The sequence below is a fragment of the Tachypleus tridentatus genome, unplaced genomic scaffold, assembly GCF_004210375.1.
Source record: "Tachypleus tridentatus isolate NWPU-2018 unplaced genomic scaffold, ASM421037v1 Hic_cluster_2, whole genome shotgun sequence".
Taxonomy (NCBI): Eukaryota; Metazoa; Arthropoda; class Merostomata; order Xiphosura; family Limulidae; genus Tachypleus; species Tachypleus tridentatus.
This window is the reverse complement of record NW_027467782.1, coordinates 28405254-28427896: the sequence shown is the minus strand read 5'-3', so window position 1 is coordinate 28427896 and position 22643 is coordinate 28405254. Positions and strand designations below refer to the sequence as shown.

The 22643-nt window shown below is 35.3% G+C and overlaps 1 protein-coding gene across 7 annotated transcripts in view; it reads right to left on the bottom strand.

The window, feature by feature from the left end:
* Window positions 1-22643, bottom strand: part of LOC143243018 (uncharacterized) — a 224325-nt gene that overhangs the window by 160852 nt on the left and 40830 nt on the right. For 5 of the 7 annotated variants that reach the window (XR_013023719.1, XR_013023726.1, XR_013023720.1 and 2 more), the window contains 2 exons: window positions 18640-18732; window positions 15905-17198 (listed from right to left, as the gene is read on the bottom strand). The exons of 1 other annotated variant lie outside the window; for it this stretch is intronic. Coding sequence is in view for 1 of the 6 variants with exons in the window: in XM_076486657.1 (XP_076342772.1) it covers window positions 15142-15183; window positions 18640-18732 (135 nt within the window). In the remaining 5 variants the exon portion in view is untranslated. Of the gene's footprint in view, window positions 1-12988; window positions 15184-15904; window positions 17199-18639; window positions 18733-22643 lie in introns of those variants that run through there. One more of the 7 variants, XM_076486657.1, reaches the window with a different exon arrangement.

Here is a 22643-nt window from a genome sequence, read left to right as displayed (position 1 = left end):
AGCTTTGTGCGAAACTCCAAAACAAGCAAACAAACAAACGAGTTTTCTCTTTATTAGAAATTGTTACTTTACTATATTTAACATACATATTGTTTGGAAATTTTTTGTAAACTTTAAAAATTTTATAAAATTATTATTATTATTTATTACTTAAAATAATAATTTTAAAAGTAGAATAGCTTATTTATATTATTTACACGTGAAAAACAACGAACGTTAACTCATAAACGATTAAAGACTTATAAACTTGCAAGACACGTAAAGAATGCTGAACAACAGTATGTGTGTGTGTGTGTGCATATAAGTATATCCATTGAAAAATAAAGGAAATCAAACATAAAAAGCATATATATATACACAAAGTGCTTAAATTAAGTGTTGGTTGGAAGGAAGCAGGATGTGAATGAAGCACTTGAATTTGAAAAAAACAAAACGTAAACCATTCGTGCATAATTTTAGATTACATGTGACTGAAATAGTCATTCTGAATTTTTATAGTTTATTAACTAAATGTGTAATAATCACACAATCTTACATTTTCTTATTGTAGTAGCAGAACAAAAAGTGTATCATAGCTGTGATTGTTTCACAATTTTGGTTTGGAATGTTTAAAAACGAATGGTGTTCAATTAGGATGTTTTGGAGGTTACACAAAGGAAATTTGACTATTTGTAGTTTATAAAATGTATTTTTAACTTTAATCCTTTGGTCTACTTTCATCATTTTCATAGTCGTGATCAAGTTTACACAGTAGATCGTTTTTTTTTTGTCAATATTTTAAAAATAATTTAGAGAACTATGCAAGAGTCTGTTGGCTGTGGTTTGTATATTTGTACATAAATTTTCGCAATGTACTACAAGAGACTTTGTATGCTGCAGTAATTATTAAGTTTTGTATTGATTGTATTTTATTTATGTGTTTTAGTCCTCTGCTTAACCATATTGGAAATGCATATTTGATAGTAGGTCGTGAATATGTTTTGTAGATTTTTATTATGTTGTCTGGTGAGGTTCCTTGGATTTTTCCAATTAGATTATTTGCATAATTTGTGCGTTTCCAGTTGTTTTTTTTAAATATGTTATTTACATGTTTCATCCATGTTAGTTTCGTATTGAAGGTTAAATCTAACAGGTTTGTTGTGGTCTGGAGAAGTTTAAAATATATATAAGGTTCTCCTGACATTTATTTTCCAACTTCTATTTTCCAGGACCCCTCGGTGTGGATTCCTGTAGGTGGTGACGGGACCTCCTGGGGAAGGTTCTGTTCTGTCTGAATACCTTCTCTGGGATCTAAACATCCACCCACGTGTTTGCCTGCGTGGCGACCCGTGAAGGGGAGGAGAGGATCTTGGTAATTGAGGGGTACAACCCCAACACACCACTTTGGCCTGAAGACCAAAGGCCCTTTAGGTGGCCCACCTTGGGTCAATCGGCTGGTCCACTTGGGCTAGAGTCAACCAAGTACCAGTGTTGGAAGTTCTCAACGGGTTTTGTGGACATTGTGCCTGATGCTGGTGTTTGGGTATAGTGCTCACGAAACCCTGGTATTGCTGCATTGTCCTTGCATGACATTGTAGTGCATCCTCTCGTAGGGCTTCATGGTGTGTGGGGTCAGTGGGTACAATTTTTTTTCCCTATGGATTCTCCTTCAAAATATTTATATAAAAGAGTTAAAAACAGTAAATAGGTAAGCGGCCACGTCTTGAAGACTCTGAGCAGCACTCTTCAACATCTGTAACACACGTACCTCATTTTCTGATATTAAATTCGCTGTCACAAAAACCTTTAAGGCAATTGTCCCCCTTTTTTATTCAAAAGGGACTAGAGGGTCTTGCTGGTTCTCCAAAGTCAGTAAAGAAGCTTCGATCTGGAGTCATATTAGTTGAAACATCCACAACCCACCACAGTGAACTCCTCTTGAATTCAACAGCAATTGGGGATATACCTATTGAGGTTACACCCCATACTACCTTGAATTCATCACGAAAAGTTATTGTTGAGAAGGATTTGAAGAACGTCCCCGAGTTAGAGATTCTCACTGGTTTCTCCACTCAAGGAGTTTCTGCAGTGAGGCGCATCTCCACTCGCAAAGATGGAGTTACGCTGCCAACAAATACTCTCGTTTTGACATTTACATCATCACGTGCACCTGCCACTATCAAGGCAGGTTATCTAATTTTCAGAGTACGGCCATACATTCCATACCCTCTCCGATGTTTCCAGTGTCAGAGGTTCGGCTACTCAAAGACATCATATCGTGGTTCCCTGACATGTGCTCGTTGTGGTGACAAGGACCACGACGCCTATGAAGGTGACGTGGACTCACATTGCGTCAACTGCAATGTTTCTCACCCTTTATACTTTCGTTCTTGCTCAAAATGGTTGGAGGAAAAAGAGGTGCAGCGTTTGAAAACGACTCATAACATTAGTTATCCTGAGGCTCGGAAATTGCTGCCTGTTACTCCACCTCAGACATACGCTGCTGCACTTTGTTCCACAACTACAGTGGGAGTGCAGACAGATCTCTCTGTGCCTCCAAGAGAATCGTTTTCAAAACAAATGAAAAGCCTTTTGACCTCTATGAGGTTGGTGAATCGACTTCCACACCCATCTCTGTTTCTCCCATACATTCCAACAAACTTCAAGATACACACCCTTCACTTTCAAATACAGGCATTTCTTCTGATACATCTTTTTCTCCCACCAAGAGGCAAAACAATCATTCGTTCGCGTCCTCAGTCACTGGAATCCCCTTTCAATAACAAAGACCTGCCCAATTGCCCCAGGGCAGGATCCATGGAGATTGAGAGACCTCCTCCGAGTAAGGACAGTAAGGAAAAAAGACGTGGTCGTAAACAGAATGGTTCTCCACCCAATTCACCTGCACGTAAATAAAAATGGCCACCTTGATACAATGGAACTGTCGAGGTTTACCTTCTAATCTGGATGATATCAAAACACTGATTGCTTTCTACCATCCTGTATGTCTTTCCTCACACGAAACATTTCTAAAACCTGCTGATACAGTTTCTATTCGGCAATTTTCTCTGTACAGAAATGACAGGCTGTGTGATGGGCCAGTACATGGAAGGGTGGCACTATTGGTTGATCAGCATGTGCCCACCCTGTCTTTTTCACTCAACACACACTTGGAGGCCGAAGCGATTCATGTTTCATTGGGTCATACCATCACTGTTTGTTCTCTACCTGTCCCCTGGAGAGACATGTGATCAATCAGACCTTGATGCTCTTGTTGAACAGTTGCCGTCTCCCTTTGTACTCTTGGGGGACTTTAATGAACATCATCCCCTCTGGGGAAGTGCTGTTATTGATAGGAGGGGTTGCTCTGTGGAGCGTATGCTCTTTGATCACAATCTTTTTATTTTCAATACTAGTTCTTCCACTTATTTTCATGCACCTAGTCAGTTCTTTACTGCTATTGATCTCTCAGTTTGCTCCCCTTCATTATTCTCTCATTTTTCATGAAGGGTTGACAATAGTCCACTAGGCAGAAATCATTTTCCTATACTTTTGAGAGAGACTGGCCGTGGTCGATGCCACTCTACCCGCGTGTCCTGGTGGAAGCTGGATCAGGCAGACTGGGTCACTTTCACTGCTCTCGCAGAACTTATCCTGCCATCGTGAATCAGCCATCAATAGACGACTGGGTGTCAGCAGTAACTGACTGTATTATACAAGCAGCTACTCAGTGTATTCCTAAAATCTGGACACCTTTTCTATGATATCCTCGTCCGTGGTGAAATCCTGCTTGCCACTTAGCACGGAAGGCTCAAAATCTGGCCTGGAATACTTTTCGCAGATATCCCACACTTTCGAACCGCGTCGCTTTCCAACGGGCCCGTGCACATGCTGGGTGGGTAAGACGTCAAAGCCAGAAGGAGTCTTGGATTAAGTTCACAACTAGCATATCTTCTACCACCAGTTCCAAGGTCATATGGGACAGGATTCCAAAGGTCAGTGGGCACTACAATTCTGTCCCCCTCTCGACTTCACTTTCTGATGGTCAGGAAGTGGCTGATGTCCGAAGCATTGCTGATACTCTATGTGAAAGCTTTTGCCAGGTATCTAGAACTTCTGCTTGTTCCTCCACTTTCTTAGCCATTATGACTCAGGCAGAGCGTTCACCTTTTTCCTTTCGAACTGACTGTCTCTTTGACTGTAATTGTCCCTTTACACTGATTGAACTGAAAATGGCCCTTCATCGGTCTGGCAGTACATCTGTTGGACCTGATGATGTACACTATGACATGCTCCAGCATCTATCTCCTGCTTCTCTTGATGTCCTTCCAATTGTCTTTAACTAGATCTGGCAGGAGAATGTGTTTCCTGATACCTGGCGCCAGGCTATTATTTTATGTTTCTCTAAGCCAGGGAAAGATCCCAAGATTCCTTCAAACTACCGTCCAATTGTTGTGATGAGCCGTCTCTGTAAGACCTTAGAAAGGATGGTTAATGCTTGTCTTGTTTGGTTTCTCGAATCATCAATCTCCTCTCGCCCACCCAGCGTGGGTTCCGACGACAACACTCCACCACAGACCACCTAATTTGTCTTGAAACATTGATCGGAGAAGCCTTTCTCAAATGCCAACATCTTGTATCAATATTCTTTGACATTGAGAAGGCTTATGACACAACATGGAGGTATGGCATTTTGCGAAACCTCCATACATGTGGGTTACATTGTCATTTACCTATGTTTGTTAAAAAACATTTTAATAGACAGAAAATTCCAAGTTTTTGTGGGTTCGACACTCTCCTGTTCTTTTGTACAGGACCTTGGAGTCCCTCAGGGCTGTTTTGAGTGTCACACTTTTCAGGATCAAGATAAATGCCATCACTGAACAACTTCCTCTCACCATTACGAATGGGCTGTATGTTGACGACTTTCACATCTCATATCAGTCGTCGAACATAAGATATATTGAGCGGCAGCTACAAACTGGCCTCAATAGTGTACTGAAGTGGACTATGGCGAACTGCTTCAATTTCTCTTTCTCTAAAATCGTTTTCATACACTTTTGCCGCCAATGGGATATTCACCCTGATTCTGAACTTCATATCAGTGAAGTTATGCTGCCAGTGGTCCCTGAGATCAAGTTCTTGGGGCTTATCTTTGACTGTAAGCTAATCTTTATACCACACTTAAAGCAACTACGGGTCAAATGCACAAGAGCACTGAACATCCTCCGTGTCCTCTCTACTACCAGTTGGGGAGCAGATTGATGTTTAATGTTAAAGGTATATCGTGCTCTTATTCGATCAAAACTCGACTATGGATCAATGGTCTATGGCTCTGCCAGATCCTCGGCCTTAAAGATACTGGACCCCATTCATCACCAAGGACTTCGACTCTGCAGTGGGGTTTCTGCATCTCTCCAATTCAAAGCTTATACATTGAATCTCATGAACCTACTCTGCATCTTTGCCGTTTGCAACTATCTTTACTTTTTTCTTCGAATCATCGTTCCTTACCAAAGCATCCCACCTGGGGATGTGTTTTCCTTCCTCAGTGGGTCGTACGTTTCCAGAACAGACGATCTGCCATTGCTCCATTTGGCCTTCTCATCCAGGTGTAATTGGATGAATTGGGTCTGTCCTTGAATAACATTGCAGATTCCACAGGTCAGCCCATCCCACCATGGCTTATTACAACCCCCAAATGTGACCTTTCTTTCAGTCATCTGAAAAAGGCAGATACTCCAGATTGGAAATACCGTTTTTTATACAATGAACATCTTTCAAACAATCATTTCGTTCCCATTTATACAGATGGTTCCAAATCAGGTAATTCGGTGGGCTCTGCTATGGTTTGCTGCGGCTCGGTGGTTGCACGCAAAATCCCCTCTACAGCTTCTGTGTTTACTGCTGAACTGTATGCCATATCTCTTGCCCTGGATCATATTGAAGCTGAGCAGTACTCCACCTGCACTATTTATACTGACTCGCTTAGTTCTATACTGGCCCAGGAATAGCTACACGTTGGCTTACACTCTGTTCTCGCTGATATTCAAAATCGACTGGCCCGTTTCTCATTAACTGCTACTTCTATCAAGTTTTTCTGGATACCAGGCCATGTTGGTATTCGCGGGAACGAGCTTGCAGACATGGCAGCTAAATACGTCTGCTTCAGCACCATCACTCCTATGCCTATTCCGTACATGGACTATGGTGTTATCTTCAAGGGTCGGCTCCGTGCCAGCTGGCAGTCCACTTGGAGTGAGCAACGTGACAACAAACTTTTTCAAATCAAACCCAAAATTGGACTTTGGCCATCTAGCTTCCGTCAGGATTGAAGAGAGTAAGTTGTTCTAACTAGACTACGCATTGGTCACAGTTTTTAAACTCGTCGTTTTCTTTTATCTGGAACTGATGCACCAGTGTGTAGTTTGTGTAACACTCAAATCACTGTAAGCCACAATTTGCTTTCTTGCCATCGGTACGATTTTCAACGATGGCACTATTTTAAACATGTTTTTTTCCCAGGGTTTGTCTGTGACATTGGAGAGTGTTATTGGTGATGGTGACACTGTCCACTTTGATAAAGTTTTTAGTTTTTTAATGGCCATTAATCTTTTTAATCTCATTTAAGTGTTGAATATTTATTCATTACACCTTTTTAATTGTGGCTCCCTTTTAAGAGTCTCAGTCTCTCTAGTTCAATTTTAAATTGGAAAATGGCCAAACATTAAATAACTCGACACTAGGACTGGAAAGGCCAACTTCAGGTGACTAACGCTGCTGTTTGAACTACCCATTAGTCATCCTGGTGACTTGTTTTTACAATTTTGCTGCATGTCTTTTAACACTTTTATTACTTTACCTTTTGGTACTGGCCATAATGACAAATAACCAGGAATCAGGACTGAAAAGATCAACTTCAGGTGACTGGTAATTAGCCGTCCCTAATTTAGCAGTGTAAGACGAGAGGGAAGGCAGCTAGTCATCACCACCCACCGCCAACTCTTGGGCTAGTCTTTTACCAACGAATAGTGGGACTGACAGTCACATTATAATTCCCCCACGGCTGAAAGGGGGAGCATGTTTGGCGCGACCGGGATGCGAACCCGCGACCCTCAGATTACGAGTCGCAAGCCTTAACACGCTTGTCCATGCCGGGCCGTTGCTGTTTGAACTACCCGTTAGTCGTCCTGGCGAGTTAATATTCCACTTTTGCTGCATGTCCTTTAAACTTTTATTACTTTACCATTTGGTACTGACCATAATGACATATTACCTGGAATCAGGACTGGAAAGACCAACTTCAGGTGACTGACGGTGGTTCTGTACTTGCCTGTTAGTCTTCCTGGTGGGTTATGATCATTACCATTATGCTACAGAAGTTCTTTATAACTTTGTAGATTGGATGTCAACATCGGTTTTATGCAAAGCTACACGAAAACGATCTACGCTAGCTGCCCCTAATTTAGCAGAGTAAGACAAGAGGAAAAGCAACTCCTGGTGTACTCTTTCCAACGAAAAATGGGATTAACTATAATAACGCCCTATGAATGAAAGGGCCAACATGTTCAGTTTAACGTAGATTCCAGCCCGTGACTCTCAGAATACCAGTCGAATGCCCTAACCACCTGGCCATGCCGAGGCACGTAACGTAGGATAAGTTATATATGTATATAATTACATAATAGTCCGGAATGGCTAAGCGTGTTAAGGCGTGCGACGTGGTAATTTGAGGGTCGCGGGTTCGCATCCCCATCGCACTAAACATGCTCGCCCTTTCAGCCGTGGGGGCGTTTTAATGTGACGATCAATCCCACTATTCGTTGGTAAAAGAGTAGCCCAAGAGTTGGCGGTGGGTGGTGATGACTAGCTGCCTTCCCTCTAGTCTTACACTGCTAAATTAGGGACGACTAGCACAGATAGCCCTCGAGTTGCTTTGTGCGAAATTCCAAAACAAACAAAGCATCTAGCAAAAAAAGCATCTGCGTATACATGTGTCATTTTAGCACCTATGTTCGCATGTACTCAAATAAGCACTTGCGCGCGCATCTTTCAATTTATGCACATGCGCGCACATATAGGAATACCAAGAATCTGCGTGTGCATCTATCAAAATAAACACCTGCGTGCGCAAGTACGAAAAGAACCTACGAGCTGATCTTCCAATTTGTACACATACAAGCACATGTTCGAAAATAAGCTTTTGCGTGTTAGTGTACAAATTTATGCACAAAATCAGCATCTTCGCGATCATGTAGGGAAATAAGTATGTGCGTGCGTATCTACCAATGAACGGAAATGGTATCTATGAATTTACCTACTAGCGCGCATGTAATAAAATAAGCATTGGCTCGCGCATTTACCAAAATGACCAACTGCGCGAGCATGTACCAAAATTAGCACCCGTGCGCCCATCTACGAAATTAAATACCTGGGAGGTAACGTATGAATATACGCACATATATATGAAAATAATCATCTGCAAGCACATGTATCAAAATAAGCATCTATTAATTTACGCGCATTCTCGCTCATGAACGAAAATAAGCACCTGCGTGCTCAGTTGTATTTTATTTCTGGCTTCACTTGTGGATGAATTTTAGATTAATGTATTAACACAGAGATATTTGTTACAGTTGAAAAACGCTATTGGCATGACTTCCTTGGAATTGGTTTCAGATTTATCTGCAGAGGAGGTACAAATGTAAATTCATTGGGCTTTCACATGCACAGCTAGTGATAATTTTTCTCTCCAACATATCACTGTTCAAAGGAACAATACAACCAGTGATAAATAAATTTGGACAGTTTTTCTGACTTCTTTCATAAGTGTCATTTCATTTACTTTAGTGGAGAATTGTTCTTTCTGTTAGTTCTAGTTCTCCTAGAATATCTTTAGTAAGTTTCTCAACATATACAGAGTTGATATATCCACAGTTAAGATGCCCTGCTTATAGCTTTGTCCTCATTCAAACATGGGAAAATTATATATTTCCTGTCATCAGTGCTCACACTTTGGTAAGTTAGATATTTATGTCCTCTGTCATCTGAGTTACTTCAGATGAATTGAAAGTTAGTTATTGATTGCTACTTTTTTTCTGGGTAAACTTAATTGTCTTGAAAGTTCATTACTATTACTATTATAATCCTAATTTTTAGAAGTGCAGGACTTAATTATGTGTCCTTCATTGTCCTTGTTAATTTAGATATCTGTTAAGTTAAACATTAATTATTAATGTTTTTTTAGGTAATTCTGGTCAATTTGCACATTCTTTATTATGCCATACTTTGTGGACTAAATACAATTAGATTGTTTGTCCATAAGATATTTATCAATATTTTGTTAACTCAGAATGCTTTAATAATTTCTACATCACACAGCTCTACTACTTGTAATATTTTATTTATTCTGTCCGATTGTTTTTCATCATTGTTAACTGTATATCTTAGTATCCTAATTTTCATCAGTGGGACATAAAATCTTTTGACTTGTAATGTATTCATTTATTTCCCATGGCTAAACTTGATTTTGGCTACTTCAACGTTTGTGATATTAGAAACCTAATTTAATTCCAGTAATCTACACTTTATTGATAGCTGTTTGCAACTTCAAGTCCAATTCTCAAATTCAAGACCCTATCATTAAGACTAACCTTGGCTCTAAGTTGTGTGGAGGTACAAACTTTTTTGTGACTGAGTCTTTGCTCACTTCATTCTGTGGATTATTGGCTCCTGCTTGCTTCCATTCATTTGAAGTCCAGAGACCACACCACACTACTCTGCTCCAACAAGATGCACTATTGAATAGGATTCCTAATGATGGAGAGAAGTCTCTTCTTACCCTTCTCAATACCTCATTCAATGATGAATTTTTCTTTTCAACTTCAGTAAAGTTTAGCTTCCTCCTTCATCTTCACATTTGGAATGAATAATTCACACATCCATCACCTTCCAATCTCTGGTCTACCATGGAGTGTTCACTCCATACCACCTTTACTGAGGTTCTTAAGCTTTGTCCCACTTTCCTCTACTTCTGCTGGGATGGTGGTTGTCATGATGCATTACAACGTCTTCAAAGTGGTCACTTATATCATAGAGCCAGTGGTACCAATTCCAGGTCTCTGTGCTCATGGTCACCACATTATGATTGTAACTTTCCATTTTCCCGGCTCCCTAAATTTGGTGTTAAATTGATTATATTCTCCCAAGTTTCTTCTCATGCAATGGCCCCTCACATTGTGGGTGTCAACACTTCCTACCTACATGTATGGCTTTAGTCAGTTCCATTGTCTCAGCCCAGTCTCTGGTTTAATTGTGTTACGTTTTTCCTTTCCTGATTCATCAAGCCTCTGTCCATGTCTATTACCACAGATAACATATCTTTTAAATTTTGTCTCTTTCTCATTGTTTCTGCATTTCCCACCTTTCCCTATTATTCACCCAGTTGTTAAATAAAGACTTCTCTACTTCAATTGTGTCTAACTATTGGGCAACCTTACTGATTACCCAACATTTCATGTGGCTTCATTTTTTTCCTTTCTTTTCCCTCCTCTTATATTCTTTGAATTGTTTATTGTGATCTAAATGTGGTCCTTAATGCTCTTTCCTCCATATAAACTTTTGTCTTCATGTTCTATCTACGTGCTCTTCCTAAAGACCTCTTTCCTTCTCGTCCTTCCTTGCAATCATAGTTCATCTACTTATGTCATTAATGTTACCAACTCATTACATCATCCCCCTTATGCCATTCTTTATCCAAACTGGTCCTTCTTCTCTAAGACTTATGCCAAAATTTTAATTGTTTTTCACTCTCTCACCTTTTCTTAACCTTCCATTTTTAACCTAAATTTCCATTCCAGTCCTGATCAACTTCTTTGTCTGATATATGACATGTACTGTCTCCTTTTGGGTTCACAATCCCAACCTTTTATTCCCTGGAACCATTCCATTTCCAATGGCCTTTTCCTTTTATGCTTACTGGTTTGGTTCATCAACTTCTGTTTGAACTTATCTCTGATAGGTTGCCATATCCACAACATCCCATCACATTCATGCCATTACTATGTCTGTTGCTGCATGCCTTCACTGTCCTTTAAAGGAGATTGTTAAGGCTGGGATGTAGACTACTCCTTGTACTTTTGTCATTCATCATCTTCATGATCTCACACATGATCTTCCTACCTTTTCAACTATACACACATTCTGTTGCCTTTGACTGGATAAGTCTTCTCACTTTTTTCGTTTTCCTTCCAGCATTCTTAATCTTCACCAATACTACAAGAATTCTATTCTCCATTGGGTGTCAGCTGGTAAGCTATACATTTTATAAAATTTTAAATGCACAAAAGGAGCTTATTATTTCATCAAGGATGTCCCTTCCAACTCCCAAATATGGTCACCCCTTAATACTCATGTATTCATTCAATCTTTTCTTAAACTCAGTTTAAAAAGTAATCTTATCTAAATAATTCCAACTCTACCAAAGTTTCAATTTATGCTCCCTTGTTCGACTGTTGAAAAAGTTTGAATGATAAATACTATCACAACATCATGATATTTTTTTTTACGTGCAGTATTTAATATGTTTGTATTTAAATTTTAAGAATAATTTGAATTGAGAAAACCCACACACATCACATTTTGGACATGTAAACATCTGTCATGTATTGGCCCAATACATTAAATGATCTAAATCTCCAAGTCAGTCTGCAGTATCTCTGATGCAGTTAGCAACCCCAAAAACCTTAATGTCATTTTCAAACTAAAAAATTTCATTACTCATTCCAGAATAAATATCATTAATACAAGTCTCAACTAGCAGATAACTCAGTAAAGAGCCCTGAGACACACTACTTGTTAGTATAACCCAGTCAGATCTAATTCCATTTATTACTGTTTTCTATCCAATTTAACAACATTCCTCCCAGAACCACATATTTAGTTTTTGTAGCGAGTGTTTTGTAAGGCATCTTATCACCAGATGCTTCCTGAAAATCAAGGTAAAACAAATCCATGGTATTTCCTCAATTAACTCTTTCAGTGACATCCACAAAGAATGTCACAATATTTGTTAACCAAAACTTTCCCTTACTGAAAGCATGCTGGCTCTTTCATATTATGTTAATCTGCTTTAAGTAAATTTGTAATGCATCTTTAATTACACACTCCAATCACTTTCCAACTACTGATCTAAGATTAACTGGCCTATATAACTCAGGATGGCTGGTATGGATATTAACACTTTTACTAATAAAGCAGAGAAGAATGTTATAACCTTCTTAGGTCATTTTCAGGTTAATCATACTAGCTATCCTGAGATACATTTTTACTTTAAGTGGGTTTCTCATCATCAAGAATAACTGGCCTATGATTGCCTGGGAAATGTTTATCACTTTCTTTAAATATTAGACTAACATCCAACTTCCAGTTTTCTAATACTCTTCCACTACTCAATTACTTATAAAAAGTATTAGCTAGTGGTTCATAAATATAATCTTTAAGTTTCTTTAAAACTCTAGGATAAAAGTTGTCTGGTCCAGGGATTCATGTTTACCAATTTTAGTCTTACAGTTTCAGAACTTCAAATGATATATTTTACATCAATATCTTTCTCACACATTAAGTGCTCTGGTTTGTCCATTAAGTTTAAACTTATTGTGTTTATTTTGTTTATCCCAAATATGGTTGCTTAAACTTTACTACATCATACTGGAGCTGTCCTGTATTTTATGTATAGAATACGCATGTCATGTATACATATCAATTATTTACCTTAAGTTTTTACCACATCTGTTCTAGATCACCTGCCAGCTCTTTAACCAAATCTACAGAACTAGATCATGTTTCATTCCATCAAAATTATCTTTACCAAAATTTGGAATTAAGGTATAATTTGTCTTCAATTTTACATGTAATAAAATACCAAACCTAATAGTTCCATATCTGCATGTACTTAAAAGTTCACCAACCACAACTCTATCCTATTGACTTTAGAAATTAATATTAAATCTAATATAGATTCCTTTATTCTAGGTTCTGTCACCAGTTGGTGTACAAAAGAATTCTGAACTTTTTCCAAAAGCCTATCCCTCTCATTGTCAGATGCAAAATTATCCCAGTCGATACCCCTAAAAGTAAAATATCCCATAATAACATCTTTTCATTGATATCCATTAACACTAATCCAAGCTGACTCAACCTTATTGCTGTTATCTTTGATATATTCTAACTCAACAGAATGTAGTTCACTCCTCACACATAAAGCCACTACTCCTACTTTTCTTTTTCAATATTCTATATCTAGTAAATAATCTGTAGATTGGTATTTCAAACAAATTTCCTTCATCAAAATTGTTCAAACTTAACCAAGTCTTAGTGATACCCATAATATCAAAATCATCAGCTTTTCCCAGATGGGTATTGATAGATAAAATAATAAACTAATTGGTTGAAACAGGTCCATCTCACATGGGATCTTTTCATGATGTTGGAGTAAAATAGATGCCTCTGTTCTCATTAATTACAGTTGCAGAAGGTTCTGTCTCTGCTTCTAGAGGTGAGAGTGGGAGACTTTGTCCAAAAAATATAAAATAAATCAAAATTAGTCTTTTCTTTCTAGAATGATTTCAAATTGTAATATGAAACTATACTCATAACAGTATACATCCATTTACAATTAAACTTTACTTTTATCCCCGTTTGACTACCCTTTGAACTGTAACTACTATTCGTGTCATTATAAGTTGCATCACTCAATATGCACGTAGCTCTCATTATGTTATTGAATTACACTACCCATGAACTACTTACTACCTAGTTGCTTGCATTCTTGTCTTGTAAAACATTTTTATTACATTATTATTATTTATTTCACCTAATCTAATCTTAAATAACCTTACAAAATCCCTATTTTTACATTTTAATTACCTTTAGAGTATTGAATAAAGAATAAACAGGAAAAACAAGAAATAAAGTACTTACCCAATTTCTCTTTTTTCTTGGTGTCAAATGTTGAGAACACTTAAGCATATTTTTATAGTAATGATAGCAATGTATGAAATATTTTGTTAATTAATGAATACACCAAAGAACATAGACTAATGACATGCAAAAGATAAGTTTCTCAAACAATTACAATATTTCTGGCTTTCTAACTATTCAACAAAAGCTGTTACAAATTCATCCAAGTTACCTGTTGTGATTCCCATGGTAACAAATGTTGTATTGTAAGAAAAATTGACACTTGTCTGTTCAGATGTAACTTAATACAAAATGTCATAGGATAGATCAAACCTTGATATTCTATTAGTTACAGGTAAAATGTAAAAGACAACTATTAACAAAAAGAGGATGTGAAAGGTGGGTGCAGCAAGAGGGGTCTGATATTCTATGACAGCTTTGTAACCAAATAAAATTGAAAATTATGAAAAATTATGTTTTGTCTGAGCAATCAAGATTTTATAGTGAGTAACTTTAATTTTGTACTTTATGAATGTGTGATGGATAAAACAGATGAGAAAAGATGTCTAGAAAAAGTGTCACATTTGGAAAAACACAGTATTTTTTAAATATTGCCCTGCAAAATTAAGACCTTAAAACTTAAAGTATTAAAATATAGGTTATTAGTTGAAACTTTACACTCTGTTAATTCATTTAATGATGTCAAAAAAGTTCATTTATAAATTTTGAACATAAGACACTAAAGCTTTGTTTCATGCACAGTAAAGGATACCCAGGGCAAAAGGGTTAAATCTCAAATTCATATTAACAAATTAGAAAATAGAAGTTTATCTAAAACAAACAAGTAGAAACAACAGAAATCAAACACAAGTTAAAAGTGATATTAATTTGTGATCAGTCATGGCCCAAAGTTTGTTACATGAAGAATGATTTAAAAACACATGTCTATACAACAGAATGTCAACTGAGAAAGTTAGCATAGTGCTAGAGTGGCAGTAGTTAGCAATGCTAGTAATAAATGACACAATATGATTGATGGAGGGTGGTCACATGATCAGCACATGTTCTGAAATGGTGAGAAAATATAGGAGTAGAAAAGACTGGTGCACTGATAGCAAACATTTTTATAGCAATGCTTAAAGCGCAAACCAGGACTGAAATAACTTTGGGTGAGAGGAAGTGATGTTGTTTTGGAAAAAGACATCAGTAGAAAAAGATGTTGCAATGGTATAGAGTAATTTGCCACTACAACCAGAATAGAACAAAAAAAATAATACTTTGACAATCACAGAAATCCAAAGGGTGATTTTTAAATTACTGAAATACAAAGTTGATAACTTACCACACAGTAAATGAATATGTGTGAGGCTAGGAATTGAAATTAATGTTAATGAACAATACAATATATAAATTCAGAATAATAAATATTTCAATGAATAAATAAATCAGGAGTAAAAAGCAACAGACTTAATCACAAAATCACTAACAACAATTAGTAATAATCAGTAATAATATACTTCATCAATATCTTGTGAACTAACTTGTGAAAGCTCAATGTAAGATTTTCATTCACTTGTTAGATCACAAGATTACAAACCATGAAACTGTAATTTTCATAATGTACAACGTTTATGATATCTGTACATCACCACCAGGGAAAACTGATGCCAGTTTCATATTACATGCATGTGTACTCAAATTAAACATGATCATTTAGAAGGTAAGCTATTATTTTAATACAATTAAAAATTCAGAGATAAGCTAGACAATAGAAGGAATAATAAATGAATGCTAACAAAACCGTAACCAAATATAAAAACATAATTTATTATCTCACAGTGTTGATGTAGCCTCTTTCTTGTAACTTTATTATACAAGTTACATGGTTTTAATTTTGTCACTTGACAAAGTATGTATATCTTACATTAGATGTGAGACAATTATGGTAAGGTACTAATGACGACTCAATCTTATACTTATTTTATTAATCCATATTCACAATGTTAAAACTTTAATAAAACATAAATTTTTCATACCAAGCAATTATAGCCATATTATATCCTCTGAGTATACGCATCTTGACTGTGTAAAAGGATCTGAGAATGGTATCTGTAATAATTAATTTAAACTCAGCTAAGCCAATACAAATTTAACAGGTGATAACACACTGTTCATTAACAAGTCCCAGAATTGTTTTATAGAAACAGCTGTTTAATATGCATAAATTTTGTTCAACAATAACTGCTATTCAAGTTTGATAACAGCTGATTAGCATGTGTCATTTTTTGTTCAACAGGAACTGTTGCTCAGAAGTAGTACCAATTAATTGTATGTGTAAAGTTTGTTAAACAAGAATTGATGTTTACATTTTGTACTAGCTGTTTAGTATGACTCATGTTTATTAAAAAAAACTGATGCTTAACTTGGTAGTGGCTATTTATCTTCTTAACATTGTGCAACATGAAAAAATATTTAAACTTGGTAAAAAACTGTTTAACACATCAATAGACGTTAACCACCTGTTAACAGGATTAAACGTAATGTATTTCTATATCAGTTCCTGTTGAATTGTCAGAAACATGTTAGACTCAACATAGTTCAAGAGAAGCTAACATAAGAATACTAACTTGTCAATAAGAAGTAGTTACACACACCATTATTTCTTTTACAATGATATATATATATATAGATTATTTTTCAACTCTCCTTTCAATTAACACAAAAGGTGTTAATATTACTTGAAAACCATTGTTAGCTACATAACTTAAATGTTTTTGTTCTTTACATTTAAAAAATCTGAACATTAATGAATGATGATTTGTTTACTAGTGTGATGTTTTTCCAATTATTTGATGTTTTGAACACAGGGTGAGACCTCTTCTTTCCATTTCATAATCAGATAAATATTTGTTTGAAGGTGTTTTATTTTATTTGCAATGTATGTTTCTTTCAAGTGCTAATTAAAACATCCCTTTACAATTTATAAAATAACTACTGTAGAGAACATTACGTTATAGATTTCAAGAAACTTACCATTGGAGGACTACAATATTGTTAATATAAAGTTATTAATAATAAAAATTCAATTATAATAAATACGTTATTACAAGTAAAACACACATCAACACAACCCACATTTCATCATCCTAAACATCTTTCTACAGTTCTACATACATCTTTTTTCCTCACATTGTTCTTCTACTATTTCCTCATCCTCTGTTAAACCTTGTAAGGGATCTGTATCAGGTTTGGTTTCATACCTTTTGAAATCAAATAAGTAGCATCAAATCTGCTCACATTACAGAAAGAAACAAACAGTTCATATCAGACATTATCAAAAGAAAAAGATTCAAAATTGTAATTTAGCTTCATAAAATTTCCATTCTTGTTTGCAGTTTGATAGATAGAAAGCTTACAAACACACATACATTAAATAAATATGTAATATTTACTTTCTTTAATGAGACCAAACTTTACTAACCTCTGATGAATATATATTTTGGATATGTACTACATACAAATTTAAGCATACTTCACAAGCTTATTTCAGATAAAGAATTCCAAAAACTAATGAAGTGTTCTCTTTAGTAGAACAGAATATCACCTAGTCTTTACAGTTAATAGTCTCACTAAATTTTGATTTACCTTTTTGGTAATTCAGGTCATGTTTTTTTTATTGTTGTTTTTTACAAGAAATACAAAGACAGTTAAGTGAAGATACTGAATAACAATATTAACAGAAAATAACTTCTGTCTTTTACAACCAGCTGTTCCAGCAACTGATATCATTATAACTATTAAATTCAATACATGTGTTCTCTGACACCCTTATACCATTTGAGTTACTAAACACTGAACCTACTGACTTATCTAATGTATGACAGTAATTAAACAGTTTGTAGTATGATAATTATTTAGTGTCACTGTTATTTAAAATAGAACTGTAGATCAGTGGAAAGACACCCAATAAAACACACAGTAATTCAGGAATAAATCATTAACACACTGATTTTATTTTATCTGTGAATCAGGTAGTTAATGCAATAAAGCATCATCTATCACATAATGAACCACAATGAAACAACTATTGATCTTTGTTCAAGAAAACTTTGAGAAAATATACATGTAAACACGTGTATACTAAGCATCCAATTAAGTAAACTGTACAACTTCCAAAATGAACAGAGAACTAAAAACAGTTTTACAACTGATACAAATGCTACACTAAATATACAAATAGTAATAAGATTTAAGGAAATGAATGATCAGTGGTCAAGAAATGACTTTCAGTTTTCTTTCAATAAAGTTTTAAGGTGTATTCCTCTTTCAGACATAAAATTCAGTACAATTATCCAAATTGGACATAGTAGTCTTATACAGAATGCATAAATTAATGGATAAATGTTTTATGAAAGCAATTTACTTAAACTATAATTTCAGTTTACAAAAGAAATGTAACGTTTAGATAAACATCTGCCAAAACTCATGATGATACACCTTGTATATTTAGAATATTTCAGTAGTTTATGCAGTTTCATGTTTACATGGAGATTACAAAACTGGTCAAAATGACCAAGCACATATACAGGTTTAATAAAGTATAATCTAATTGATAATGGATTATGCATGTGGATCACAATCAGTCGCCTAAATGTTTTAGTTTGAAGTATATATTTTTTTTAATTCTTTAGATACACTTACCATTTTGGAAACTTTTTGTAAGCCTAATTTTCTTTTCACTTTTGATAAAACACCACCAGTGACTTCATCACAAAAACTGCTCTTGATTGGATGCTGTAAAAAATTACTTTTTATAAATTTACTTGCTGCAGTTAATTTTAAACATGAGTGAGGTATAAAATCACGAAGAATGTTCATAATACGTAATATATAGTTTGTTTTTCAATGTCCCAAAACTAATCTTTTTGTTAAAATACAGTTTACTTCTAATTATTTGGTATTGGATACTTTTGTATTAAGGTGGTTAATTACCTTAGACACATTGTTAACCATACTGTTGGCAAGTCTTTCTACAATTTTATATCAAATCTTATTTCTTTATTGAAGAAATTATAACAAAATAAATAGATTTTATAATCTTAAAATCCCTTTCTATGGGAAAAGATTAAGTATAGAAAATCTTAGTGGTTTACATAAAAAACATAATTAAAGAAAAAGTTATTAATTCAAATTCTGTTAAACATTTATGAAACAAAAAGTAACTTCTGAATTACAATGTGACGAGTGCCTGCAGGATCAAACTACTTCATAAGAAAGATAATCAATATATCTTGCTCTGATCCACCAAATACTTATGAAATGGTGTACAACTTTGGTCTTCATACACAAGAAGGTATGGTGATGTATGAAGGACTGTTCAGGGTGATGCAACTTAAACTGATTATCAAGTAAAAACGAGGAAGTTATCTTTCTATTCAAGTCACTAGTTGGTCCTCGATAGTCTTCACTTGAAATATTGTGTGAGCTTTCTCTGAGTAATGACACTGATTTGTTGTAAATTGTTCACACCACAGCTACTAAAGTACTCCAGGGATGGAAAGGTTATATTGAGATCTCTTTATAAAAGATCAACAGACAAGGTTTTCAGTATGTTTAAAAGTAAGTGGGTGATACTAATGAATCAGGGAGAATAATCCTGTTAGTGTACTATATATGTAGTGCTGGCTTGTGACTCTACACCATATTTTATGCACAATATCTTAAGGAAGATCCAGAGGCATGCTCTCCCAGAAATATTTAAAATAAGAAATGCCATTCTCTCTATTTTCTGGTCTTTTTTTAAAATAAGGATATAAAAAGTGATTTAATTTGCAATGAACATGTGATTTTGTGTTTCCTTCATCAGGTGTAAAACAACTTTTCATAAATGTTATATCTTTTCTCCTTTTGTAATGTGAAGATGCCTTTGAAGTAGGCAAAACTCTTTGGTAAATATAATTTTTGTGGGGGAGTGGGTGGGGTGGTTTGATTTACTGACTGAATACGAAACAACATGACTACATTTAATTTCGTATGATTGAGTAGAGAATGCCCATTAAGTACATACTACTGACCATGCAATCTACATTACATTTTTCTCTCTCACAATAAAGTATTTAAAATGACTTTAAAACATATTCCTATAATTAAGAACATGAAAAGTTCAGTTAAAATGATGTTGATGACTGAAATTTTACAAAATAAAAAAGCTTGTTGACAAGAAATGTACAAAACCAAAGAAACTAGATAAATTAGGTAGATTCTCTGTTTTCAACTGAAATACGTGATTGACTTACCTGGCAACTTATGAAAAGCATGTTAAGAGCATTAAAAAAAAAAAGAAGAGAGAGAGAATAGACTTTATTGAAATATATAAAATATTCAGGAAGGATGAATGTGTTGTGATTTCTTGTGATATATCTAAAAACCAAAGGATAAGAATAAACAAGTTTAGGATTTTAAAAAGACACACTAGATTTCAGGTAAGACCAATTTTATCCTCTTAACAAGGTGCTATGCATAAACAATAAAATATCACTAGCATTAGTGTACAGCAACATCTTGCAAGATAGGAATAGACTCCAAGAGTGCATCCAGTGGCAAAGACAGGGTGGGCACAAGCAAATCAACCAACAATGCCACCCCTACATGCGCTCATCCATCACACAGCCTGTCATTTCTGTACAAAAAAAAAATACTGAAAGGTAACTGTATTGGCAGGTTACTGGTATATTTCCTGTAAGGAAAGACATGCAGAATGGTAGGAAGCAATCTGTGTTTTGATGTCATCCAGATTACAACGTAAACCTTGACAGTTCCATTGTATCAAGTTGGACATTATTACTTATGTGCAGGAAAGTTGGGTGGAGAACCCTTCTGTTTTCGTCCATGTCTTTTGTTCTTTACTGTCTTTATTTGAGGGAGGTCTGTAAACCTCCTTGGATCCTGCCCTGGGTCGATTGGGTAGGTCTATGCTGTTTAAAGAGGATTCCAGTGACTGGGGACAAGAACAAATGATCCTTTTGTGGTGGGAGAAGATGATGCACCCAAAGAAATGCCTGTACCCAGAACCAGAGGAAGTGGATCTTGGGATTTGCTGGAATGTATGTTAGGGACAGAGATGGATGTTAAGTTGATTCATCAACTTTTTTAACAATGCAGGTCAAAATCCTTTTCATTTGGTTTGAGAATGATTCTTTTGGAGACACAGAGATATCTGTCTGCACTCCCACTGTAGTTGTGGGATGACATGCAGCAGCCATACATCTGAGATGAAGTGCTGGACAGCAATTTTCAAGCCTCAGGATAAGTAATGTTATGAATCGTTTTCAAATGCTGCATCTCTTTTTCTTCTAACTATTCTGGACAAGAATGAGCACAGTTCAATGAACCACAACATGACGTCTTTGAGCGACCGAAACACTGACACTGGAAATATCTGAGAGGGTTTGTAACGTATGGCTATACCCTGCAATTAAGATAACCTGCCTTGATTGTGGCAGGTTGATGTGGTAATATAAATATCAGAAAACGGATGTGTTACACTCATACTGGTGGAGAGTTGTTGAATGCTAATTTGCACATGTGGAATACATGTGTAATTAGATAGTAATTCAAAGCTAGTAATGAGTGACAATCTGTGCACGAGAAGGAAATCATATGAAAAATAGCTATAACTGTGAAAAAGGGTGGGTAATTGCACTGGAATTTCAATGTGTGTTTTTTCAGTAAAACTTTACATGTTATGTTATTTTCCCCCATTCTAACTCTACACCTCATATACCATGAAAAAAACCCATATTGCACTTTTTATTTTCAAGCTTTAAGCCCTTTACAATATATGTATATTTGTGCTTAAATTTTATTGCTCTTTGAACTGTGTCTAACTAATGATATCACCACACAAGTTGTGAACCACTTTGTAAACATGTAGCTTACGTTACCTGCAGAAATTATGTAATGCATTGGTTACTAATGAGCATATCACAGGAAAACTTTTTTTTTTTTATTTAACCTAATATAAAACTTATATTTTATTTACCTTTATAATAATAAATAATACACATGAAAAACTAGAAATATAGTACTTACCTGGGTCTTTTTTTATCAACTCTCAATTAAAACTATTATTATAATGGTATTACTGCACTAAATGATTTTTAGTTAATCAAAATTGCAACAAAGAATACAAAATAACATGCTAAAAGCACATATTGTCCTAGGACTATCAAAATTTTCTGGCTTTCTTACCATTCAGTAAGACTCAATAAAAATTTAGCTAAACTTGCCAATGTGTTTCCTGTGGGAATAAAATTTGCACTGGAAGCAAAATAAACAAACTCCTGTACAGAAAATTATGTAATATAATATTTGGATTTCTGTTGGTTAAAAGTAATATAGTTTTAAATATCAAAGAGAACTAAATATTGGAAACTTGTGAAAGAGAAAACTTAATTATGGGTATGGCTAAAGGGACTTGATTTTCTAGTTTATAGCTCTGTAACCAAATAAGATTGAAGGTTATAAAAAAAATTATACTTTGTCTGAGTAATAACAATATTATAATGAGCGACTTATGTTAAATTTTGTACTTCTTGGACAAGTGGTCAATAAATAAGAGAAGAGGAAATACTTGAAGGGCAAGTATCACAATACTGAAACAATGGAAAACTGAAGACATTTTTAAATGTTGTCTTATAAAACTA